Consider the following 26,747-nt stretch of genomic DNA (forward strand, 5'->3'; position numbering starts at 1 on the left):
GGGGCCGCCCGCATTGTGATACCTAAACAGTGGTTTTAGTGGTCTGACACTTCAGTCTTGATTTTCTGATCTCTCAGTTACCTTGATTGATCTTTTTGAATTGTGTGTCCCGCTCTTTTAGAATTGGGTGAATTGAAGGAAGAGTTTATTAAATGTTTCCAGGATTCCCAGTCTTGGAGGCCCACACACCTGCCGATTTGTGTTCCAGCTGGGTTTTTCACTCAATTGGCCGAACACGTTTTTTTTTTGTTCGTCAGCTGAAGATTTTTAAGTTGCTTATGAAACACAGCAGTTGAAAGGCAACTTCCAAAATGTTTCAAAGCTGAAAAAAATGGAATAATTCAAATTGAATTAATTGAGGGTTTGAGAGCTTAACTTAATTAACTTGACTTGACTGATATTTAACTGAGAACGTGATTGGAATAAACACCAATTGAGCTGGGGGCTGGGGGTCCCCTGGACTCAATAATTGGACCCATTGAGAGAACAAAATCAGCTCAAATAAAATCCCAAAGATACTGCAGGAATGTAAGAGTTAAGCTGGAAACTCTTGATGGGTGTTTCAGCCATTAGTCTTGGGATGAGGTTTTGCTACCCCACCTTAAAAAATCTGTTTGGACTGTGTTGATCTCTGTTGTCTCATGGTATCTCATTGCTCCAGGAAGCCGGTGCATTCTCTGTTAATTTGATTTCTCACGTTTTGTCCTTCATTGCAGAGTTTGATTTTGATGACAGTGGGCCTCGTTCTCCTGATGGTGAGTATTCAGAATAAACATGTCAACACAAGCAGTTAGTCCGAGCTTCCTATAACCCGGGTATAGATTAGGTTCAAAGGAGGGCTTTTCTTCTGAGGTAAGGAGTACAAAACTGTATCCTGATGAAGCCTTAGCCCTGGGGTATCCAACCCTGATCCTTGAGAGCCCCAGTCCAGTTAGTCTGCTAGGTTATGTGTTTCTGAATTTAGGGAACATCTTTAAATTATTGCTAAATTAAGCAAATCCTGTATTCAGTTAGAAGAATTGTGGTCCTTAAGGACTGAGGGCAACTAAGACTTTAGTCCTAAATGATTATTCAATTTCTTAATTTAACAAATCACGTGCTTACCTCATCACAATTCAATTGTTTAGAAATTGTTGATGTAATGGTGTTCTGTAAATCCTGCTGCACTGGACTTTCCGGGACCAGAACTGGACCCTCCTGACTTAGCTGAATCATCCAGTCTTTGGAGTGGTTCTTACAGGGCATCCCAGGAGGCCTTGCCTGGATTTGGTTGGTCTCAAGGATGACGGGAGTGCCCGCTCCTGTTGGGTAGGCAGTAAATGCAGAAAGGCCCTTGGGTGGGGTGACCTTTGCGTTCTGTTTTTATTTCAGAGCTTCATATCACACTAACCCTTAGTTGCCTAAGTGATGATACTGTTGATGGCTGCATTTTACCAGTCAGAATTGGGAAGTTTGCTGAAATGGATGTGCCAATGTTTCCTACTGTAGATCTAGACCATTTGCTATGCCAGGACAATAAGCAAAGAATTCAGATCAAACCAACTGTAATTTGGGCAGAGCAAATATTAATTCATATTTGATAATAATGCCTCCAGGGTTTACTGACTCTTATGAAAAGGGGAAGAGGATTGCCTATGTCCATGGCAAAGGCAGGGCATTCTATTAACATCTCCTTGGGAAGACAGAACCTCTTATAGTACAGTGCCTGCTGTACAACTCCCATGGTCTGAATCCTGTGGTCTAGACTGGATATTGAATACTCCTTATGGTTTCATTCAGCTCCACTTTATACAGCTTAGCAAACTGCTGAATTTTTGTTTTTTGGCCTCCTGCTTAAAGTAGGCTAGGTCTAGTTCTGCTCATTGAAAGACAATTGAGTTCACTGCTCTCCAAGGGGAAGTGGCTACAGTATCACATTTTTCTTTTTACATGTACTGTATATACTTTAGTGACCATTCCTTTCCAAGTCAGGCTTTGGTCATCTACCAGTATGTCACAGACAAGATTGACAGGCATGTTGCAATTATTTCCTTCCCCAACTCCTCCAGCTCTCCTTATTGAGTACCACCATAGGAAAACAATATCCCTTCCACTACATTCCTCTGGGATTCACTTAAAAGCTAAATACATAGAAGAAGTATGTATAGAAGAAGCAGAAAAGCAACTTATAATATTTTGCTATTCTTGAAAAGCTTTACTTCTTATTTTATTTCACTAAGAAAACCATTTTCCCAGGAAACAGTGAAAGCAGAGTCACCACTCATTTCCTGGCTAACAGCTTTGTTTCACATTGATGCCTTCTGCACTGCTCCAGGGGAACCCTGTACCTCCAGGCGCCTCTCTCCTCTTGAGACGGTAGACAGACGCAGCTCGGACAGAGACCCCTTTGCCCGCACTCTGTACGGCTCCCTTCCTGACTGGTAGGTGGCCACGAGCCTAAAGTCACACAGCTGTTCCAGCTCCATCCTTCCAGGTTGGAGAAGGCCTGGGACAGCCTCACTGCTCTGTCTTTAATCACACGGCAAAGCAGCAACGTTTTGAACTGTAAAAAACTGCTCACATCTTCAACACCACTGTGAGTCTATGCAGGCAGTATTTTTCCTGATAAGTACACCAGTGGAATGAAGGTAAGAGCTTGGAATTCTGTCCAGTTGGAAAGTTCTCCTTTTTGTTTTTGCTTTCAGTTCTACTTAATTGTTTAAAACTGAATATAGTGCTGTGGCACTCGACCCAGGGGACCTAGTCGATTATCCCAGGGGACCTAGTATAGGGGGTGTGCACCAGGATTTGAGGGGGTCTCAGGTTAGCTAGGATCCTCAGTCGATTGAACACAGGTGGCCTCCGGACATTAATAATAATAATTATTATAATAATAATTGCTTACACTTATATAGCGCTTTTCTGGACACTCCACTCAAAGCGCTTTACAGGTAATGGGGATCCCCTCCACCAACACCAATGTGCAGCATCCACCTGGATGATGTGACGGCAGCCATAGTGTGCCAAAACGCTCACCACACATCAGCTATCAGTGGGGAGGAGAGCAGAGTAATGAAGCCAATTCATAGAGGGGGATTATTAGGAGACCATGATTGATAAGGGCCAATGGGAAATTTGGCCAGGACGCCGGGGTTACACTCCTACTCTTTTCGAGAAACGCCCTGGGATTTTTAATGACCACAGAGAGTCAGGACCTGGGTTTTGTGTCTTATCCGAAGGACGCCGCCTGTTTACAGTATAGTGTCCCCCTAACTATACTGGGGCATTAGAACCCACATGGGCCGCAGGGTGAGCGCCCCCTGCTGGCCCCACTAACACCTCTTCCAGCAGCATCCTTAGTTTTACCCAGGAGGTCTCCCATCCAGGTACTGACCAGGCTCACACCTGCTTAGCTTCAGTGGGTTACTAGTTGTAAGTTGCAGGGTGATATGGCTGCTGGCATGTGACATTGTGACATTGTCAGAATGTGACATTTGTTATCTGTGGCTTTGTGGCATGATCAGGAAGGACAGGTTGTATTTTCTGATTAGATAAAACAAATATATATATCTGACCATAAAGGTGAGAAATGTTTTCACATGACAACAATCATTCTCTTTTTATTAATTCAAAGTAAGTAGCATTTGTTCCTCTGTATGGGGGTTTGGTGCTCTTGGATCTCAGAGATGCATACTGTATGCTGTATATTGGATCTAGCTGAAAGGAAAAGACATGGGACAAGGAAAACAAGATAAGATCTGTCAGGACAGGCAGGAGCAAGGAATCCACGATAAAGCAGCTGTGCTTCTTGTTTTTAAGGAGTGAGCTGGGGCCTGGAAACACACAAACACTCCAAGGCAAACAGCCCCCAGAGCCGAAGAGCATATTCGACTACGAACCAGGAAAGACTTCGACTCTGGGAAGCGAAAACCAGGTAAGATGACTTGCTCTCTCTCAGCATTTCACAATCACCATTGTTCCTGCACCGGTAACAGCGTGGTTTTCACATGGATACGAATGATTCAGCGTGATTTGCTGAAGTCTGACTGAGACATCCAGATCATTTCCTGAATATATTTTATAGGCCCAACAACCCATTCTACAACCCATTCTATGTAAACCTTGTGAAAAGCCATATCTCTGGAGATCCCAAAACAGGTTTTGAAATCCCATTGTGGCCTAGTTGTTAAGCTGACCTCTGTCTAAAAACCATGCTTAAATGTGAGCACAGTCAAGCTACTTGGTTAGAGGTTGGACTACTGCTTTTTCCCCAGGAGTCTTATGCTAAAGAACCCCAGAGAACCCCAGTTAAATTCGGGGGGTTGAAGCAATGTCCTGCTGTATACTGACAGGATGAGAGAACTGAATTTGTTTAGTCTTAAACAGACAAAACTATAATACAAGTATTGAAAATCCTCAGTCAACCAGTGGATGTCAGTAGAATAAACAGCAAAATGCCAACCAGAGAACACAAGTGAACACTAGGAAAAAGTGCATTTAATGGCAAGGAGACACCTTTTTACTGGACGTGAAGGTTGTTCAAGTGTGGAACAAGCTACCCAGTCATGTTGTTGAAGTCTTTACGATGACATCCTTGAATTGATTAGCTACTGACCAAAGAACGGTCCAGATGAGCCAAATGGCGTTCTCTCATTTATAACCATTCTTATGTTCCTATATCAATGTCTTAACTCTTCGAAAATAATATTTCTTCCTAAAATACCTCTAAAACAAAATGCAAAGCTGCTCTATTTAAATTAAAAAGTGCCTATTTAAATAGCAACCAAACCTCTAGAGAAAATATATACTGCAGGACAAAAAACTGCTCCTTAGCATTCTACAGAGAACTGTTTTACTTGAAAGTACAGGAAACGTAAAGATTTCGAAAATGCATAGTGACTATGCAGATTGGACAATTATTAGTGTTCTATTCATCGGTTTTGCATTCATTGCACTACTGTTAAAATTTGCCTTTGCTGTACCCATTGGGTTGGGCAGCAATACCAGGATAGCTGCTGGTGCTTTGTCTAGTATAAACAAGCTCCTGTTGCCTAGCTGTCTGACGGTGTGGACGAGCCCAAGCTTGCGCTACCTGCCTGCACAAGGGCTAAAATCACAAAATCTTGAGCCTGTTCACCAAATGCAAGAAGGGATCCTGCAGGTTTATTCAGTGAAGAGTGTGGAATTTAAACTGACAAATTTCACCAGTGATCTTGGGATTTTGTGGGTGTTGTCATTTCCATTAAAGATTAGGAACTGTAAGCTGATTTAATCATGCTCTTCAATACAGCAGCGCTAGAAGACCCAGTGTACACCCTTGTGCTACTAATTCCAGACATTTCCTAAACTAGATTAGTATTAAGGTCTGGATCCTGATTAAATTACTAGATACTCTACATTTATTTGGTAGTAATAGTTTTATTGAAAATAAACACATATCTAAACATCCATTTCTATGAAAAAGAGTCAGCTATTTTTGAAATCCTTACAATGGCTTTGTGTAGGTCCCAGATATTTAACCATATTGATCAATTCTTCCTGCTACTATATGTTGTATAGGGATATGCAACTCAGTATATGACCTTCAGGCCACGCTACATTAGGTACCATTTGAAATCTCTAAATTTTTTCGGAAGCTTATCATTTGCCCAGGCAATATGGAGAAGAAAGGGCTTCATTTGGGAGTGCTTTAAATGATTCCTGTCAACATCCCACATCTACAAAAAAGTGGCTATTTAAATAGCAATTGGATATGGCTATTTCTGTCTGAAAAAAAGACATCATTGTTCCATACCCTATATTAGTCTGAACCTGGCTGAGTTGTCCTGTGATTCAGATTATCTCATTAACTGATTGTAGGTATCTAACGCTGGGTAGAACATTCCCTGATTTAATTTCTGTAGCTCTTTCCTGTTTCTTCACATAGAGAGCATAGCATCATGATAACGCAATCATGATTCACCGGCTGGTTTTCACAGTCCATATCAGGTGTTGTATTCTCAGGAGATGACCTCATAGTCTTTGTGTTGTTTTCATTGCGGAGATGGAGCTGGCTGTGACAACAGCTTTGGCATTGAGACTACCTCATCATATAGTATAAAGGAATTTCAAGGGAAAAACAAACTAAGAAAATTGCAGCTATGTTTTTTTCATCTTCAGCATTTCGTCTGCTGTAAAGTGCTTGCTTGCTCCATGTCCTTTCCTGTGTTTCGCTGTGAGTATTTTGGCAGGTTCAATTCAACAGACTGAATTATACAGTCTAACCTGCACATTTTCATTTCTATAAAACAACCAGATTTTTGACCTCATGCAATATAAGCCTCAGGCGGTCCCAGTCAGACTGTTAAGGGTTTCCTCAGAATATGTATGCAGGATGGAATCTGCCTTCTGTCTTTGCTGAATTAATACTTCAATCACTAGTATAGCATTAAAAGAAGGAAACCAGATTTGAGAGACAGCTGTTTAAGAAGGTAAAGAGCCAGATTTGGAAGAGCAACTTGTTTCTGTGATGGGATGGAAAGTATTTGCAAGCCGCCGTTGAGCAAGCTGTGTCTGGGAATGTATTCCATTCTAGAGGGCAGTCCAGTAATCCTGCTTTTCTCACTTCTGTACCTCAGAAGGAAGAATCTCCAAAACATCTTTTGAAGGAGCCTCGCTTGCTGCCTATAGAGGTGAGTTTCAGATGTGTTGACTAGAAACCTGACCTTCTGTGGTTTGTCGGAAAGAGAAGATTGAGAAAACTGAAGTTTTCTTGAGCAGCTCTTTTGTTTCACACTGTCCACTACATTTTAAGGGTCTTCAAAGGTAAAAGGCCTCCGCACAGAGAGAAGAGTGACATTTTAAAACTCCGGGGTACGTTAGTGTTGCCTGGTAACAGCTTACTGTTGTTTTCAACTGGTGAGGGTGGCAATGAAGTTGAAGTTTGATCATCAGATTGATAGGAGATTGCTCCAGATCTCTTGAGCTGCGCAGTGTGAAAAGCGGAGTTGTAATAGGTTCTGGTTCTGTGCTTCTTCAATCATCCTGTTAAAGAAAGAGATCGACTACAAAAAAAAAACCTGAATAGCCATTTTTTGGTTCAGTTTGAGGATGCAACGTGGCATGTCGGTAGGAATTGTAGCTCTTGGATCTAAGTCTTAGTTCCAATCTGGAGTGGAGTTTGCATTTGTTTTCCCTATGACTGGGTGGGTTTCTCTCACAATTCAAAGAGATGCAGCATGAGTTAATTGTTGTCTCTAGGTATGTCACAAAGGAATCTATTTAACCTCCCTTTTTAGAAACATGGCAGAATGACTCCCACACTCAATGATCTGAGGATGTTTGGGTTTTTCCACATCTGATTTTAATTATTAACATGAACGAATTATTTAATAATAAAACACTTGTGGAGGTGTTTCTTAATCATTTGGTAATATTTCCTGAAATGTTTAAATTGTTGTGCCACTTTTCGTTGGCGCTGGAAACATTCTGGTGAAATATCTGCATTGGGCCTTGTGGGCTCTATGAAACTTAACTGTGGATCATTATTGAGTATTATGTTACTGCTGCATTTCTAAAAAGACCAAAGGGAACTAATCACCGTTGTGTTTTACGGTGGTTTACAGCAATCACAGGCCTGTTAACTGTGGTTTGGGATTTTGGATGTTAATGTGTGTTTCCTGTGTAATCACTGTCCCTTCTCTCACCTGTTCCACCCCATGATGCTCTGGCCAGATCACCTTGGCCAAAGAGCTGAGGCAGTTTGAGGCCGAGCTGGATTCGGAGATCCAGGGCCTTGAGAGGCGCCTGTCTCAGAAACGGGAGCGCCGAGGCCAGGGTGAGGTACTGAGCCCATTGTGTCTTCTGTGCCAGAGGAAGCGCACGCTGCACGCTGCACGCTGCACGCCGCACGCGGCCGCAGGCTCGCACGCCAATCAGATCACCCCCCCAGAGAGATACAGCAAGGAGGCGGGCCTCTCACAGGGTCAGCCAGGCCAGGCAGTCCAGCCGGAGCTAGCATGGGGCCATAGCCGCCAGCCAGCAGTGTAGCACATTCACATCAGTCCCACGCTCCCGGCATTGCGTCTCTGACTGGTGCGCACTGCTTCACAGAGGCGCGCTCGCTTCACGGCTGCCGTCTCAGCGCCGGTGGTTTGGAATCCCAGCCGGGGGCATGGAGCAAGTCAGACGTGAGAGTACTGGGAAACGGGGATGATGGGTTTCAAAACTGAGCAGCTGTCTGTTCTGAAAGAGACACAGTATGCAATTCATTTCTGATCCAGTTTCTTTCCGAGCGTTTTGGTCAAAGTGATTGCTGGATGCTGGCCTCTCAAACAACCCCTAGGGCATCGCAGGGCCTTCTGATTTGTGCTCCAGCTACTTAATTAGAAGAGGTGTTTGAAGAACTGGCCACATTTAACTCTCTGTGGGATATTATAAAAGAATGGCCTAATTTAATTATCAATGAAGTAATAAATATTTCAAAATGAGGAAATGTGTTAATTAAGTAATTGAGACCTCAAGTTGGGATGAAATCCAGAAGAACCCAAAGACCTTTTAAGACTAAAGTTTGAGATGGCCACTCTGGGCTGGTCTAATGCTGTATTTCTCTGGGGAAGAGAACACAACTGTACTCTGATCACACGCTGCTTGATTTTGTTACAAATGCAATCTTGGCTGTCTCGGAAGCTCACGTGCATGCCTGCCCAATCCCAGCTTGTCTAATATGACAGAAACTGAAGGATCCTGTTGGATGAAGCCAATCTTGTTTTCTGGATAAAGCGTCTGTGCTGGCATTTCGATTTTCTGGGTGCCTTAAACCAACTGCTTTCACAATTTCTATTAATCATGAAGCCAAGGTTAATGATGAGCACAGCAAAAAACAATGCACAACAAAACTGTCTTGCTTTCCAGTCTTTTTTGCACCTTTTTTTTTTTTACAGAAGCATGAGAAGGACATCTAACACCAGGGCTTTTTTGTGATTTTATTAGACCATGTTCCATTTAAACAGAGCTTTAAATCCCTTTGCTTATTTGCTATGATGAATGTGCAATAATTTTGCAATTGTGCTTTGGTTTTCCTCTACACTGTACACTCATATTCCTTGCCTTCATAGTTTTTTTCCTATATCTCAACAGCCTTAGCCTATGATAATACTATGCCATATTACAGCACTGATAATTATGTACTGTGGTATTATTTTCTGTAGCATTCGTGTAGCAATGCAAAACATGAGTATGGTAATACCCTTGTAAGGAAAAATTGTGGAAAATCTCAATATGTGCTCATAACTATCCAATAGATTTACTATGGTAAATGTCCAAAAGGATTTGATGCTTTCTTCTAGCAGTGTCTACTCTGCACTGGATTGGGTGACACATGGGCTCAATGCCCCCAGATTTGGGAAGCTGATTGTGAAGTTGTCTCCTTCATGTCTTCACCCCTGTTTCTCCTTCTCCTTCCCCCCCTCCTTTTTTCCTTTGCAATTGTTAAACCTAATCTCTTCAACCCACATTTTGACTATTTTGCAGTCCTGATTATATCCTCCCTCTTCTCCAGATTCTAATAGTTCTTTTGATCTTGTTTCTCGTGTCTCTTCTCCTATCTCCTGCCAAATCCTGCTGTACTCTGCCTGCATACCCTTTCTGCGTGAGTCCTCTGTGTGGTACTACTCTGTGGAGCATAGGACCCAGGGGAGTGTTCTTTCCCTATTTGGGAGTGTCTACGAGGAGCAGGCTCCTGATCTGCTGGGATTTTCTCTGCTCATTTCCACAAGGGGATAGGCTCCTTGGAAGTTTCGGTCTGAGCTCCTGTTTTTTTTTTTCAGAGAGCGGGGAAAAATCAAAGCCCAGCTAAAGTCCAACCAGCAACCAACACACAGGACAGCAGGTGAGTCCTAGTCTGAACAGGTTCCCTGGCTTGTATCAATGTTGACTGTATAGCCATGAAATTGGAGCAAAGCTTCTCTTTTGGGGAAGATCCTAAAAGGCTGGTATTCTTCATCTTAAAGCTGAATCTTTAAGCATGTTTTGTAAGAAGGGCAGAAGGTTTCATCCGATGATTCAGGAGATGCTGTGATTTTCATTTTAGGATTCAGATTGTCTATTTTTAAAGCTATACTACTGACTTTAGACCTATAATTGACTCCAAACAGATTCATAAGTGAATCCATAACTTTAAAAGGCAGGGTGTTGTACAGTGGATCAGACACTTGTTACATAATGTGGAAGCAGCTTTTGCGGATGGATGTATTTAATTTGCTTTGAAGTTTAAAACAAATAACATAATGTATGTTTCTTACTGATTAACCAACTGTTTACTCACCAATGAAGTGAACATGCAGTATAGTACTGTAGTTTAACTAACCCAGGTTAGAATATGACCTAACTTATAGTAAAATGATATATCATCTTTGGTTCTCTTACACCATCAATATACTGTAGAGAAGACAAATATTAAAACATCCTTATCTGTGTGATTTTCACTTCATGCATTTTGTAAAGCATTTTGAGGGCAGTGATTTGGCAGCTTGCACTACTGATCAATCATTATGATTGTGATCAACACAATTACCATGATTGTGATAGCTGCAACTGTTTTTTAGAGGTTAATTGTGGAATTCTATGTTAAGATGTGGATAGTAAAGCAGTTAGGGAAAAGTCATAATGTAAAATTTTAAATTAAACCTGTTTTCCCTCCTTAGTTTGTTTCAGATCTTTTTTTTTAAGTATTCAGAAAGCCTTTTACATTTGCATATGCAGTGCCTTTTTGAGGTACTGCATTTGAAGAGGAAAAATCCTGATGTTACAAACAGAGAAAATAAAATAATGTTAAACTGCTTTGAGGCACTTTTAATTTGCATTCTGAAAATCTGATGCAGACTTATGCAGTTTTATTGGGTTGGGTTTTATTGGGTTTTTCTGTTTAGGAGGGGAATATTTGTAAGCATGGTGTGTTGAGTGAATATTCTTGTGTCTTTTAAGCTGCTTATTTTGCAATTGAGAATTGTATTTGTTGTCAGCAGTTTATCATCTCATGTATTAACAGTCGGGGGTTTCTGATATGTACTTCTGGTACTTCTCTTTAATATGGTTTAAGGCCACAATTCTACTTAAAATGGAAAGGAAGCTGTTAAAACTGGTTAATTAAATGGCAGCAAATTTTTAACTTTTTCTTAACTTTGTCCCGGTGCCATTCAGCAATAACAAGATCATATCTTCTAAATTGCTCAAGTTCAACTCTCCAAAGCCAGTTAATATACCAGGTGTGGTTATATGAACAGAAATAAAATGGATCTGACTTCACTCTCACAATCGCATTTCTGGCAGCTTTCTTTGTTGCTTGACCAAGATTTTTAAAATACAGCTTGTTATGTATTTTACTGCATTCCCAAAAGTTTGCTTGCCTTTGAAATAAAGTAGGTCATGTGAATTAGTTTCCACTTGAACACATATACACAGCCTTGACCCAAAATGAGTTAAAGAAGTTGGAGAAATGTCTTTGTTTATTCCAGATTCTTCAAGAAATATAATCATTTTGTGCTCTATTATAACCATCAGATTGGTGCTGTTCTGCTCAGAACACTTACAGAACAACTAAATGTATTGCACTGCCTCCTAAGGAAGGCTGTAAGATTATTGCCAGTATTGTCCTTATGGGTTTGACTACTCACTTTCTGCCTGGCTGGCCTCTGAGATGTCAAACTTTGCTTTGGCACCAATTTTACACATATCATTCCTGCAGGTTACCTGTGGGAATTCAAATGTATTTTTGTGTTAAAGGTTCTTTCAGTCCTCCAGTCTGTCAATACTGAGCCGAGATTCTTAAAGGAGTTTGATGTTGCTTTCTGTTCACTGCTCACTTAGTGCGATCCAAGAAAGGCTTTAGGTTGGCGAATATGGACACTGGCTTTTTTCAATTCATTGCCACTTTAAAATATTCTTCCTGTAAAGTCAAACTACAGCCTTATTTCTCAGATGGCCTTTCAAAGATGAGAGGGTAGTAACTGTGTTATTTGGTGAAGGTGCAGAACTTCCAGCAATTTTAATCCAGCAAAGTTGGTAGCACCATATTTAGGCTGTTTTAAGTTCCAGTTTTGAGCAATTCTCCTTTTTAACAAACAGGACAAAAAGAGCACATGCCCACACCCAGATTTATTATTCTTCCACAGAAATGGAGATTCCTAACCCCTCCTCCGTTCCCCTCCAAATCTGACACAGTATTAATGGGCAGCTCTGTACATCTTTTATCGCTAGTGTCAACACCCAGCTATCTGTGGATTTTTTTTTATGATTACATGCTTGGGACAGATGTTACCTTTAAGCATAATATCCCAGGAACGCTGCAGCTTTAAGAAACACTCTCAAGTTAATGGTTGAGCTTTTGGATGCACGCCCACATACCTGGCCTCTGTTAACCTTCCTAACAGACTCCTTAAGCCGATTACATTTTTCTCCTGTTTGGCTTGTTGTTTTTTTTCAGCAGGAATAGAACACTTAAACAGCCCTGGGGGGTGGATTAGAGATTTTTTCAAACAACCGTAGGCCCTGACACTGTCCTGGGGGTCAACGCCATCCCAGTTTCTGTCAGCTGTGCTTCCATCCAGTTTGATGTGGAGCCAGTTTTGGCTCCTTAAAGGGGAACTGCAGTCCCAGTTTCTATGACAGGTCATTAAATATTGGTAACAAAATAATTTCATTGACGGAATCTCAAAGTTAACAATTAATCAAGATTCTAAATTAATCACAAAATCAAGAACTCTGTGCAAATACTGTGTCTCTGCCATGTTGTCGCAAACAATACAGAGGATTGAATCGGCAGAAGGTCAGTCTTTTTCCTTTTCCAAGGGGTATTCAACTAGCCAACAGATGGATAATAAACAAGGGAACTGATGTCGGTCCCATCAATAAGTTTCTCAACGAGATGAATAAGTGAATAAGTGCAGGTTATGTAGCAGAAATGTTACTATTTGATCTGTATGTTGAGTTGACAAGTAGTATTTGTCGACAAAAACCATCTCAAAAGTCGAAATGTTGCATTCAATTCAATTAAACTCATTCAAATCGGCAGTCTAGATAAAGTATTTAAAAAACACGTCGCATTGTATGTGTCGCTTTCATAACATCATATAAAAATGAATACAGTAGCAAAATTTGCTTGCTTATTGTAACAGAAATAGATTGTTTTTCAAATATTGTTAATTTGGGATGTGGCACGTATATTGAAATACTACGCTTTGGAGTTTACGTGATTATGAAGACTGACGATTTGATATGAAATATGTAATATGAAATACAGTATATTTTAATTTCAGATATTGAACCAAAACTTGTGCTCAAGCCGGGTGCTCTTCCTACAATGTTTGCCCATAAAAAAAATGATGTAAAGAGAATGCAGTGAGAGGGTGATATCAGTGCTTAATAGAAAAATAGAAAAAAGCTACCTTCACGATTTAAGTTCCTTTTTATTAGTTATGTTTAAGACCTAAGTTAACATCCATTAAATATGGTTTACAACTAAGAGCAATATTTCTGTCGGATTTAAAGAGATACAGTCAATACAGTGTAATAAGGCTGGTTCGTGCCTTCAGACGTTTTGTTGCCTTGTTCTGAAATGCAGTCAATGACAGAAATATGGCTCTGCACGTATCGGATATTTTGTCGATTTTGTGATCTAAATTGGAGGTTTTACACATTACCGGGTGCTTTATACTTTAATTGTGGTTTGAAATGAGCTCATCAATGCCAATCTTTATAACTGCAAAAGAGGGCAGTTAGGAGAGATTCCTGCCTGACAACCGTTTGGTTGCCAAGGTGTCTGAAATTGAACCCAGTCAATAAATTGACCCAGAGGTCAATCAAGGAATAGGACTGTGTGCCTGTGCTCTAATGCTTCCCCTTAGTGACTCACTGATTCAGTCCCACTAGGCTGGGAATCGACACCAACAGTGTCAGCGTGGTTGATACTTTCAATGCCTTTCTTATGGCTCAGGCACAAGGTAGTCAAGAGAAGCCTTGTTTTGCAAATTAATATCTCAGCAAAGTCACCTCCATAAATGCAAATATTTTTCAGTTCTAGTAAAATGAATACCTCCAACTACTATTTGATAAAAACAACAATTCTTTCCTTGAAAAGGTTGAACACTTCTTCTCTGGTCTAAAAATACCCATTTTTGAGTACCACACCAGAAATGACATTTGGTGAGCACTCAGAGCCAAACTGATCTCACACTGTAAAGAATGCTCAAATTGTCAGTGTTAGGATCAGGCATGGATCAGCTGCAGTCTCGTGAGCCACTCAGAGTTTGTTGTCAAATTTCTTCTGAACTTCAGATCAGATCAACAACTCACCTTTTGTTTTACACAATGACCTTAGTCCTCTATTCAATTATTTCCTGGAAACTGCAATCCAAAAAATGAGACAATGTAGCTAAAAACTGTTGATTAAAAAGTAATATGCAAAATAAGAGTTTCAGCTGAAGACATTTTAAGACAGTTGTATTATTGTTGGGTCTTTTTTATCATGCATTCCAAGCAGGAAAAAGGGTTGTTTGTCAGCCAGGAAGAAGAGCCAGTGCTACATTTCTTACCAATTGCTCGACACATTCTTGGGCTCTTTCAGATTTGGTTGGTTAAAATTAGAACGTGTGTGATGTTTTAGTATTTTCTGAGCCCTACCTCAACAACCCCTTCCTACGGGAGGCAGTGAATGTTTCTCATGAGAAGGTGATTCACAGTAGAAAATGGAAATTTAAAGGGGAATTGATTTTTTTACTTGTTAATTTTGGATATGGAGTTTATATGGAGATGGAATATCTAGACCAAACTTTGCATTTGATCCTAACACGACAAGAATAATATCTATTCTACCACCTGGGTTTTAAATTTATATTGTTGAAAGCTGAAAGAGGCAGCATGACTTGTAGCAAGGGTTTGAGTTTGAGTTTGAGTTTTGTTTGAGGTGTGGGGTGGGGTGTTCGTTCTAATAATGTAAATCTGGTAGCAGGTTGGAAAAAAGCGACGTCCAGAGGTCGTATGTTTCAAATTTATTTTAACTTTATTTATTTATCCTTTTAATTTAGCCTGAGTATAAACTGAGCCAGTGACAGTTAGACATAAAGCGTGGGCGTCTGTATTTTCAATCATTTAAAAACAAATCTCTAATGAGGCTACCTGTCAAAAAAAGCCTTCACTAACACCCCCAAATCAGATGGAAAAAAATAGAAAAATATTATTGTTTATTAGTACCAGATGCTCCATGGGGTGTTTAAAAGTTAGCTGAATTCCAGAGTACTTAGGGAAAGAGCTATAAAGTGCAGTAAAAGAATGTATTTTGATATGCGCAGTTGCCCAATATGTGCATGGCTTCACTCCTTTATTTTTGGCCATTTGGGCTCATTCCAAGACACTAATAGCGTAACATGGACAATAAAACACACCCTTTGTAAAATAGTAACAACAATAATAATGAGTAATTAAGAATTACTCTTTAATAATAAAGAGTGCATCATTTTAAGCTGTCAGATGTGGGCATGCGGTCTTTAACAGGGGTATCATCTGGATTTCCTGTTTTGTTTTTTATTTCTCAGATGCTTCAGCTGGTCATGTCATGTCATGTCATTTGCCAAACCCACTTTACACCATACGGTACTTCAGCTCGTATATATAATATTTCATGGCTGTCTACTTGCCAGTTCTTATTGTTGCCAAAAGCCTCTTTCTTTCAGAAATCTCATGTGTCAACAGGCACTTTACTTGCCAATGAGACTGACTTCATGAGCCTCATTCTTGAGTCTACACATGTAGCTTCACAGTCTGATTCATTGCTCTTTTTCTCCCAATTCCCTTTCAGATTTGCTCTTATTTAAAGGGGGACGAATATCAGTGCTGCACAGGGTTCAGTATACAATTGTGTTATATGTGTAAAACAGTTTTTAACACCCTACATGAATATATTTTTGTTTCCAAAAGGGAATACAGCACACTGAAATTGTGACGTGTAGAACAAAAGACTTTGTTGGCACTTTCACAGGCTCTCTTTGTACATATTAGGGGCTGGTTGGGGTGGACCCTAATCATCAACAACCCTATCAGTGCAGTTTTGTTCTTCCTCTTTCCTGAATTTGGAATTGCCCCTTAGTTGACTCTCAGCAGAGCTCACGGCTCCAGAACCTGTACTGCACAGGGAGTGTAGGCAACTATACATAACTATACATAACTCCCCCAGCATGGCATTCATCATCTGGCACAGTGTGAGCCCCAGAGGGGCGTAGTGGAAGTGTGCTTTGATTGGTGGAGCATCTAGGCACCTGGCATTGTCCAGGTGCTATTTAAGACCCTACCTGACTGATCCTTGACTAGCCATGTACTGATGCTGGCAGAATCCTTTCTTTTTTATTACCGTTGTCCTTTGAACCCTTATTCTTCTGAATTCATATCGAGGAATGTTATGTTAAAGTTGTACATGCACTAGTTAGGCCTCATTTAGAATACTGTGCACAACTTCGGTGCTCTTGAAACAGTCCAGAGAAGAGCAATGGGATGCATTCTGGGGCAGTGCGCTGATTGGCTGAACTCGGAACCTCTTAAGTCTTGAGCATTGAAGACTACGAGGGGACGTGATACAAGCATGCCAAATCCTCAAACCCATTGAAAAGTGGATTTCTTCAAAATAAGCAGTGAAATTAGCTCTATCCAGATTCCTAGGCTGTGATGTCACCTTCTGTAACAGGCTTAGCGTCACAGAGGCCTGCTACACATGACTGAAAAGACTTTGAACATATGGCCAAATAGGGCATGCGGCGCGCGATCGATGCCCTTTCCGCTTCCTGTTCCAGGGGAAATGTTCCTGAAGTTGTGAAATGTCCGTGGGCGTTGCCTGGTTAAAAGCGCTGGCTTTGTTGCGTTACTCACAGACGGGTGACTTGCATTTCTGAGTCTCGCTTGTTTGCCTGCCCTGCAGTCCTCTGACAACAGCCAAGCAACCAGAGACGAGAGGGAGGGACTCGGCACCCAGCCTCAGCACTACGCAAGGGGGAGCAGGCCCACTCCTCGGCAAATGTAAGTAAATGTGCAGGCACTATGCTCAATATTTTTTTTCCTTTTTGGCTTCACCTGGGATTACAGCAGGGCCATGAACTCCTATACACAAGGGCAACAGTACAGCACTTTTCTTAGTCTCACTAAGTAATCACCTGTTTTCAACACTGGCTTAAATGTGGTCCTTGAAATATTAGTTCAGCAACTGGATACAGAAGTTACAGCATCTTAAACTGTTGCTATTGATCATAATATTACAATGTATTATGTATCATGTGCACATCACATCAGTAAATACCTCTTTATTGATATTGTGCATGAATTTGTTAATACTTTATGTTTCTAAGTATTTGCCTAATTTCTTCAAAACTGTTTTGTGGTCCCCTGGGTATCTGAAGCACCGAGCAGCAATTAATCTGTTTCAAGCTGTACAATGTTTAATGATGAATCAGAAAATCTATGTCTGAACTTCAACTTTTCATGTCTTTTTTGCAAATTTGCTCTAAGTTATCGCAGTGGACAAAACCTACACTTAACCTGACATGCTTGCATGCACTGACGGTCAAACAAAATTATCCAGGGACTGGGATGTCAGAATCCGATAAGACTCAAACAGTGATGAAGCCCTCTCTCTCTTTTCCAGGCAGTCCTGCCATTGTACCTGAAGTCATGGACTTGCCACCCAAACGAGAGGAGAAGAAGGTAAAGGAGTGAAAGTCGCCAATATCTCATTAACAGAAGTAGCCCAGACACACAGCTGCTGCTGTCTCTTCAGTCTGTGCAACAATGCCTGTTCCTTCTGTTGCTATCATAATATGGTTTTAATCTATAATACCCCTGGGTGGTAATCTTTCTTGAGGGTAGCATGTCACAGAGGTTGGGACAGTTCAGCAGCTGAGGATGATAACCTTGATTGTGTTTCTGCAGATGAGAGCAGCCAGAGCCAAGTTCAATTTTCAAGCACAGTCTCCCAAGTGAGTATAATAATGTGTCTTTGTGCAGGACTGAAATCTCAGTGAAACACAGTGGTAGAGTGAAGCACAATACAAAAAGGAGGAAAAGCTGTCACAATGGAAAAGAAATTACTCTTCTAGACATGATAATGTCATGCAAAGCCATTGTGTGGTTTTACTATGATAAATGTTCATAACACAGACTTTAGCTGTGCTAACCAGTGCCTGCTCTTTAAGTTAATAGCTTTTCTATATTTACATCTGAGACAGTACATGCTGCACACTATGTGGTATCCTTCGTGCATTAGCTATGGGTATATCTCAAGATTAAATAATGTGCAATGCCATGCACAGGACCTTTTTTCTGCAAATGTATCCACTCCAAACCAGCCACAGCTTGGTAGACTGATTTGCACACAGACAGAAGAAAGTTAAACCTATACAGTATGTATGGATAAGATTACAAAACCCTTCTCTTGCAAATACTATACGGAAATGCACAAAAGTATCTTTATTTTAAAGCTAAATTTGGCTGATTTATTTTTTAACTTTGAAGAAGTACCATAGGTAAAGATGAATCATCAGCCAGTGGGACAAGGTAAATGACATTAAGTTACCACAGAGTAAAAACACTTAGAGAACTCTGTAGATTCAGCTCTACATTAATGGCCCATTAATGGCCAAGTTTGTCAATGAGTATGATAGAGCAGTATGATAATTAGGTCCCAGGCTTCTGTGTTTCTCATCTTGACCTTGGCCCCACAGAGAGCTGACCTTGCAGAAGGGGGATGTGGTTTACATCCACAGGCAGGTGGATGCCAACTGGTTTGAAGGGGAGCATCATGGGAGAGCTGGCATCTTTCCAACCAGCTATGTGGAGGTAGGTCTCAAACCCACCACTTGCCCCGTAATCCTCATAGTTCTTGTATTAATGGTTTTCTGAAACTGTTATTGATTGCACTGTAAAAAGGGCGTTTTTTATTAGTAATAATGAAGAAGGTACATTATAGGGATGACGTTTTCATGTGTTCAGTATAATTGTAATGTGGAATCCCATTTCTGTTATTTGGAATCCTATTAGTGTGGAGTCCTGTTATGTTTTAGACTTTAAATGGAAATAGATATAATAAAGTTTTACAAATAACATTTGCTTTACTATACATGGACGTCTTCCCTTTTTCTGACCCATCATTACACAGATTTTCACAGTGTGGTCTGTGTGAAATGTTTAAGGTCCTTAGATTAAGGGCTCAATGCCATATCAAGAGGCCTAAATGAATACATGTGTTGCAACAAACACTGGTTATGTACACTGGAGTTGCCACTTCCAAACTTGTATGTGTCTCACGTTACAGGATTACCATCTACAGTACATCCAGTATGGCACGTTACAGCTCCAGCATCTACTTATTTATTTAATCTAGGATATGTAAGATTGGTATATGCAGTGTAAAGCAGAGCACATTTCAGATGCAAGATCAGATCTGGATTGGAGGCCCAGGCTGTAAAGAATTTCCCCGGTCTGGAGCAGTGGCACAGTCGCCCTGGGTCATGCGTCCTGATCTCCACTTTCCACTTCCTGTTCTTGTTCTCAGATAATCCCCCCAACAGAAAAGCCCACGCCCATCAAGTCGCCAGCCGTCCAGGTGCTGGAGTACGGGGAAGCCGTGGCTCTCTTCACCTTCGCTGCCGACCTGCCTGTGGAGCTGTCCTTCCGCAAGGTCAGGGTCCCCTGTGTTTGTCTGTCCCTGGGGTGAGGTGGCTCACTCTCTTACTTCACTAACGTCTTCAAAGAGTTTGACATCTGCCCCACAGGTGATGAGGATTTTGACTGCCACTCTAAAATCAAACCACTGGTTCTAAATACACCTGCCTTGAAGCACAATCTGAAAGAGTAACTACTGTATGCAGCTTCGTAGAGCTGCAGTGATCTATGCAGAGTAGCAGGAATCCCCAGAGCATGAATTCATCGATTTTTTTCCGCTGCGGAACTAGTATTTTGTGTGTGTGTGCTTGATTTCCACTCCCTTGATTTACCTACATCAACCACTGGCCGGCTTTGATTTACACTGGAATTATCCTGCCTCTACGGCTCCTTTTAGAATGGCATTTTCCAGATGAATCCTGGATTGTGTCAAATAATGAATGGATTTTTGCAATTACCACAAAACTCTCTTAAGTCAGCGAAATTCAAATGTGACCTTTACTGCAGGAAAATATAATTGTCTTGGGATTTCATCTTTTTATTCAGGATTGCAGCATTAAATATGATGACCGTGTTGGCAGTGTCCTTGTACCGTTAAATATCGGGGTGTATTCTGAGAAAGTGTACCCAGCCTGGTAACTCTGTGTTTCTCCCAGGGGGAGCGAATAGCCGTGACCCGTCGTGTAGATGACAGCTGGCTGGAGGGCCGGATCCAGGGCACCTCCCGCAGCGGCATTTTCCCTGCAAACTACGTGCAGGTGATCAAAATGCCACGCACGAAGTCCACCGACGATCACCCAGGCTCCCCCACCTCCCCCATGTCACCCTCCCCGATGAGCCACACCCAGCCCCAGCAACCTCTTTCTCCTCGCTCTCCCAATCCCCCAGCTCCACTCAGCGCCCCCCGACCAAGCCCTGACCCTCGCCACTCCCCCTCTGGGCAGCAGAGTCCTTCCAGGTTGCGTTTCCCCCAGTCCCTGTCCTCCCCAGCTCCTGCTGATGGAGCAACAGTTTTCTGGCCCCATTCCCCACAGTCCCCCCCCCCTTCCCTGCCACAGCCTGGCCCCTCCCAGCCTTCTTCTCAGACCTCCCTTTCCAAGCCTCCCTCTTCCCATTGGACCAAGTCCACCTCTAGCCCTGCCTCCTCCCCGCCACAGACAGGACCATCCTCCAATCACTGGGGTGGGAGCCACCCTACAGGCCACACCCCCTTGAACAGGCAAGCTGGTGCTCCCTTGTCACCATCCAGTCCAATTCCAGTGTCTTCCCAGTGGGCGGGTACAACGTCAAGCAACATCCCCAAGCAGGTGGGTGTACTTCAGATGATGGTTTTTCTATTTAGAGTTTGCAATTCTTATTTGCAGTTCCAAAGCAAAAGTACCTAATTCTTATGCAAAGACAACTAACCTGAGAATACACAACAGGCTATACACTGTAAGCAAGGTACCACTGCAAAATTAAAAAGAGGTTATGAAATAAGGCCTGCTTAGAGTCCCCTAGCATAATATGCAAACTCCCTGCATTGCAATTACAAAAGCTGTATGTCATTAACACAGCCTATTTGTTCCCAGAAGCAAGAAAATTTGTAGACTGTGCGTCTGATCACCTCTCCTAATTACTACTTTATATATCCTTTTAGGATGGGTTACCTTCTAACTCCATCCAGGGCAGTGCCAAGTCTTCAGCCATACCACAGATACCACCCCATCCTGGTCCATTGCAGCTCCAGAGGCAACCGTGAGTTACAGAGCTGATGCTGATCTGCTTTCACGCAAGAAATCATGCAGACATTAGTTGGTCAGGAATGTGATGTCAGTTGCTGTTTTTCCTTCTCTATTTAGTTAGGTTAAATTGGTTAAGTTGGAGACAACCTGTGACATTCTGTAATATAGAGCATTCTGTGTAGAATCGGCTTACTCTTTTATTCTTTTTTGTATTAATACAATTTCTAGCACTTCCAAAACACGTTAGTCTATACTCTATGCCTTGTTAACAAGAATCACGTATTACAGAAATGCAAGTTCATAATCAAGACTAGTGGTTCATTAGGCTAGAGATTATACCAGTTTCTGTAGCATTAAGCAGACTGAAAGTGTGTGACATGCCCCATTCTGTATGGGGCACCAGTTCATCATAGAATTCCACAGTAATCTTGTACAGCTGGGAGGACTGGGAGTGGGTATAACGTACTACAGGTATGCTCAAGTCTGCAGTGTCCACTGCAGAGATTCAAAACTTCCACCTTCCAGTTCATAGCCCAAATCTCTACTTCTCCCAACACACAGAGCTCAGTAACACACTTACAATTAAACAGACCAGCATGGCATAAAAACTGCCTTTTTAAAATAAAATACTCCATGGTGTTGGCAACAAATGAACTGGTTGTCAATGATGTACCTCTTTCTGAAGTATCATACCTACTTTGTAAGTTTGTCTTGCTATTTTAATTGATCAATGATTCCAGTAAGTTAATATTTCAGGAGGACATGCTGCACTAGTATAAGTATAAGTGTATAAGTATAAGTGTGTTTGAAGTTGTGCAATTTTCTGAAAGCCTTAAAACTGAGGTGGGCAACCCTAATCCAGGAAGTCCCTTTAAATGAGCAGCTGCTTTAAACCTGGAAACAGTGTTTAATTGCTGCAGTTCAACAGACGTACTGTATGTTGTTAAATTAAGTAGGTGAGGTCTCAGCTGGGATGATAAGAAAGCCAAATAGGACACGGGTTAATGTTTAAAGAGTCACTGGTCCATTGTCAATGTTATGTCCACATGGACAGACATAAGGAAGTGTCCAGTTAAGAGTATGAGAAGTTTCTGTTGCTCAGGCCTGTGGTCTGCAATGTGTCTGCAGCTCCTAACTGTCTGTACTGTCCTTCCACCCTGCCCTCTCAGGTATAAAGCAGTTTACAACTACAAACCCCAGAATAGAGACGAGCTGGAGCTGTGGGAAGGAGACATTGTGCAGGTGATGGAGAAGTGTGATGACGGCTGGTTTGTAGGTAAATTATTTTTTTTCTTTTCAGCCTAAGCTTGCAACATTGTCTCTTCTCATTTGAATGTTTTATTGGTATTCCGTTGCCTACCGTTCAATGGATTTGTGGCAGATGTTTATTGGTATGTCTTTAAGAAACAGAAGGTTAACAAACATCTCCACTGTAGCTTGAGTCTTTTCCTGACCATGATGCACTGGGACAAAACAAAGTTCTTCCACCTGATTCATGTTCTAAGTGGTTTATATAAATAGAAATACAATATTTGTTTATTACTAGTAATTAAAAAAATATTAAATATTTATTTAAAAAGCACACCTATGTTGTGTTTAATATGATTTTATTGTATTTGTAACACAAAACCTACCCTAAAGAACAAATATTGCTCAGCATGTAACCTTAACCAAACTATAGCTCTGCTGCCCTCTCCCTGCTGTTTTCCGTCAACGGTTAGATTTGTGTACAGTATATACTCTTAAAAATTAGGAGGTAGAAGGTGTATTATTATTATTATTTTTATTTTTATACTGTATGTATTCTGAAATTACCTACCGGTAACATTAGACCACTATCTGTAAATGGAATTCATTCTGTTTTTTTAAAGCCAGAGCTCTGACTTAATGGAATCCAGCAATAATGTGTTACAGATTTTGAAATTGGGTCAGATGACACTATGATGTTTGTATGAATTAATTGTTTTGTTCAAAAAAGGATGCAAAGATTTTACAAACACCTAAAGCTAGATATGCCTATTGTTAAGGTAGATGCTTATTGGTAATTTGGGAGAGTTATACATTATAACAGCTCCTCTTCATCCTCATGTAAAACAGTATCCCTGGCATCTTTAGCGCATCTTTACCACTCATCTCTTTTTGCATGGAACCCATCCACAAAAGATTCTTGTTTTTTCAGGCTCAGAAAAGAAGAGAAAGACTGCCACCTACTGGTCTGCCTTTCCAAGTACATTGAACATTGTTTGTCCATGAGAAATCCAGGGCACTTAATAAATTCCAAACGTTTTGCATTATGCACTGAAGGTTTATGCACTGTGCAATAAATATGACCGTGCATCTTTAGAAGCATAATTTGAATTATTGACAGGTTTGGCTGATTTTCTTATTTATCAGCTTTTTGATGACTCACAGTACTTAAAATGTTCACACAGATGTCTTGTTTGATACAAATTCCCTTTCTCACACACCAGGTACATCAGAGAGGACTCGAGCTTTTGGAACTTTTCCAGGCAACTATGTGGCTCCTGTCTAACTGCATAAGGGCACCCTACAGAGGACTGCTGCTTGTTGCCAATCGTAATGCCAATGAGCTTTATCCCTGGAGAGGACTGAAGAATACGGATAAGAGTCCAATGTGCTTTGAGAGAATTGCAGCTTGTTGCTGACAGATACAGTGACCACTAATGAATGCATTCAATACCCTGTCCTTGATTCACCCTGTTTCTACACCCTTTGCAGACTAAGTTAACCATGCATCAGACCTGGAACCTTTCAGTTATTGCTGCACTTGTTTAACCTGTTTCAACCTAAACCTATTCAGAGAATAATTTTTTTCAATGTAATTCTTACTGGCCTTGATGGATATGAAGAAGAGGTGAAGATTGAGTCACATCATCAAGGATTAAATATTCTCACGTTTACAAAAAAGTCCTTTGTACAGTACAAGCCACACATGGATCCCTCCTTATCCTGGCTGACTGTGGATTCTTCTACAAACAAGTCAATTCAAAGAGATATGCAGCAGAGCCAGATTTTGGCTGGCTGTCTTGGCTGCAGATGATTACATGCCTGACTGATGTACAGCAAAACCTGACAAGCTTTTCTACATTTGTAGACCACCTCAATATCCTCAGTATGTTACTCTTTTTGCCATCAGCAGTGATTAGTGCCACAGAGAAATGTCCCAGTAACTTGAATTTGCAGAAAGGAGAAAACGATTAATCCCAATGATTGCTGATCTGGCTCTTCTGAAAATATTAGAACATCTTTGAACTGATTTTTGAAGAACAGCAATTAATCAGAGAGTGTGACTTGGCATTCTTCTATACCTGCCCCCTATACCAGTTCTTGTTTGTACTGAGTCTTCCCCGTCGGCCTTCACTTAAAGGTGAGCATTTTCATTAGGTTAAGCTTAATGCAGAGCCAAAGACACTGCAAAGCAGTGAAAGAAGTTCCGAAGTGGTTGAATGAAAGTAATGTTTTCAGGTACTGACTTTTGTAGAACTTTCAGCCATTTAAAGTAGAAATATACAGAAGAACACTCAAATTGTTTACATTCAGTCTTCTGGAGAAAGAATTGCCTTGGACATTGCCAGATGCACTTTGAACTAATGTGGCAAGATGGGCAGGAAGCTCAGAATCCAGATTAGATGACTGAATGTTTTAAGTAATGTCTTCATATAATTATCTGGCGCAGTTTGTCTCTCTAACAGAATGACTGAGCGAGGGGAAATTGGACAAGGAAGTGTGCAGCAGCCTTAGAACACCTTTGACATTTTCCTAGATCATGGTGAAAAAATGACAGGAAACAGGTGACTGGTGTTACGAATACCTACAGTAGCACTAAAATATTGTAGAACGAGCAATTCAGGGAATAATCACTGCCTACGTGTTCAAAAGTAAAGGAACTTTAAACCATTGTATTGGGGAAAAAAAGCAACCTGTGAATCGAACGTTCAGTATATCCCGCTAATCTACTTGATAGATCCTGTTAAATTGATCCATTTAGCAAATGTGTTCTTCATGCTGACAAGAAAATACTGTTGGCCCTTTTTGGTTCAACTTATATTTTTTAACACCACACCAGCTTTCTTTGCCTGTGGATACTGAGACGGTGCTAAGTCAGCTCTAACTTTTTTTTCTCTCGGATTTCTGAGGCTGCTCACCTTTTCGGCTGGTTTATGCCGCTGTCTGGGATACTGGGATATGGAAGAATAAGCAAAGTTGCTCAGATGTAATAAAGAAAAGTTGAAAACAAGAGGCCTTTCTGTGTGTCGGAGCACAAAAAAGCCTTGCACACTGTTCCGTCCCCCAGTGAGCTGGATGTCTTTCAAAGCTCCGTGGCCTTGTCTTTATGAACAGCGTTATTCAAATTGTTATTTTTTATTTTCAGTCTTCTTGTGTATTACACATACACCAGCCATATAATAACAGATTTGAGGCAAAGATAGGCAAGGACCCCTCTTTGATCCCATTGTGAAGTACAGTTTTCAAGGATGCCTTTTCAGTGTTGCCCACTGTTGACTGCGCCCGTGAACTGTAGGATACCTATGTCTCTTTTTTGCAGTTTAACTGCATTTTCAGAGGAAATGGAAAACTGCAAAAGTCTAAAAATAATGCAAGACCACATTGATGTGTAGTGGTAAGTTAATATGGGTAACCTGTTCACAGGAAATGAAGATCACAGAAAAGTACAGGCAGACTAGGGTCATTCTTATACCAGATATGCTGTAGCACAGACACTGCTTTGTTAATTGAAATAAGAATTTTACAGAAAGAAATAATATATATATATTTTTGCCTTCAGAATGTATATCATTGTTATATAAGGTACTCATTTATTTGGATGGATGTTAAAGTATGATAAATAAATGCATTAAGTATAAAATTAATGAAATTTGTGATCTATGTCTCCACATTGGTATTACTTTTCTTAAACCTGCTAAAAAAGCAAGTCCATACAAAACAATATACATGCCTTTAATAATACTAATAATATCATATGAATATGATATAGCAGGTTTTGTGATACATCATTTAAGGTACTGTACCACTATGCATCTGTAAACTTTATGATAACCTATAGGCTTTTCACTGTGGTTTCTTTTCCATAAAGAGGTGGAAATATGATTGAAAGTCACTACTTTTTGTGAATATGCAAAATTGTGTTGTTTTAATAAAACCACCTGTTAATTAGTAAAGTACTGCAGCAACTATGTTAAAGACGAGTGAAATAGGGAAGAATTAGGAAACAGGGAATTAATTAGGAAGAATTAAAACACTTTTTAGTTTTTTTAAAGATGCATGTCCTTTCATACGTAAATGTTACTCTTCTGAAAATCAATGTTAACCACTTCAGACTAATCAGGT

General features: G+C 40.8%; 1 protein-coding gene across 9 annotated transcripts in view; it reads left to right on the forward strand.

Annotated features, from left to right (window-relative positions):
- sorbs3 (sorbin and SH3 domain containing 3) overlaps window positions 1–26,274 on the forward strand; it is a 56,407-nt gene extending 30,133 nt beyond the window's left edge. For 8 of the 9 annotated variants that reach the window (XM_088624051.1, XM_088624055.1, XM_088624050.1 and 5 more), the window contains 15 exons: window positions 717–755; window positions 2,315–2,420; window positions 3,799–3,913; window positions 6,597–6,650; window positions 7,693–7,800; window positions 9,786–9,847; window positions 16,919–17,016; window positions 17,639–17,697; window positions 17,923–17,969; window positions 18,714–18,828; window positions 19,544–19,669; window positions 20,310–20,960; window positions 21,293–21,390; window positions 22,547–22,653; window positions 23,849–26,274. In XM_088624051.1, coding sequence (XP_088480177.1) covers window positions 717–755; window positions 2,315–2,420; window positions 3,799–3,913; window positions 6,597–6,650; window positions 7,693–7,800; window positions 9,786–9,847; window positions 16,919–17,016; window positions 17,639–17,697; window positions 17,923–17,969; window positions 18,714–18,828; window positions 19,544–19,669; window positions 20,310–20,960; window positions 21,293–21,390; window positions 22,547–22,653; window positions 23,849–23,910 — 1,847 coding nt within the window. In that variant the 3' untranslated portion in view covers window positions 23,911–26,274. The remainder of the gene's footprint in view (window positions 1–716; window positions 756–2,314; window positions 2,421–3,798; window positions 3,914–6,596; window positions 6,651–7,692; window positions 7,801–9,785; window positions 9,848–16,918; window positions 17,017–17,638; window positions 17,698–17,922; window positions 17,970–18,713; window positions 18,829–19,543; window positions 19,670–20,309; window positions 20,961–21,292; window positions 21,391–22,546; window positions 22,654–23,848) is intronic. The other variant, XM_088624052.1, reaches the window with a different exon arrangement.
- Window positions 26,275–26,747: the final 473 nt, after the last annotated feature.

Source organism: Lepisosteus platostomus, chromosome 3 (assembly GCF_059453375.1).
Source record: "Lepisosteus platostomus isolate fLepPlt1 chromosome 3, fLepPlt1.hap1, whole genome shotgun sequence".
NCBI classification, from domain to species: domain Eukaryota; kingdom Metazoa; phylum Chordata; class Actinopteri; order Semionotiformes; family Lepisosteidae; genus Lepisosteus; species Lepisosteus platostomus.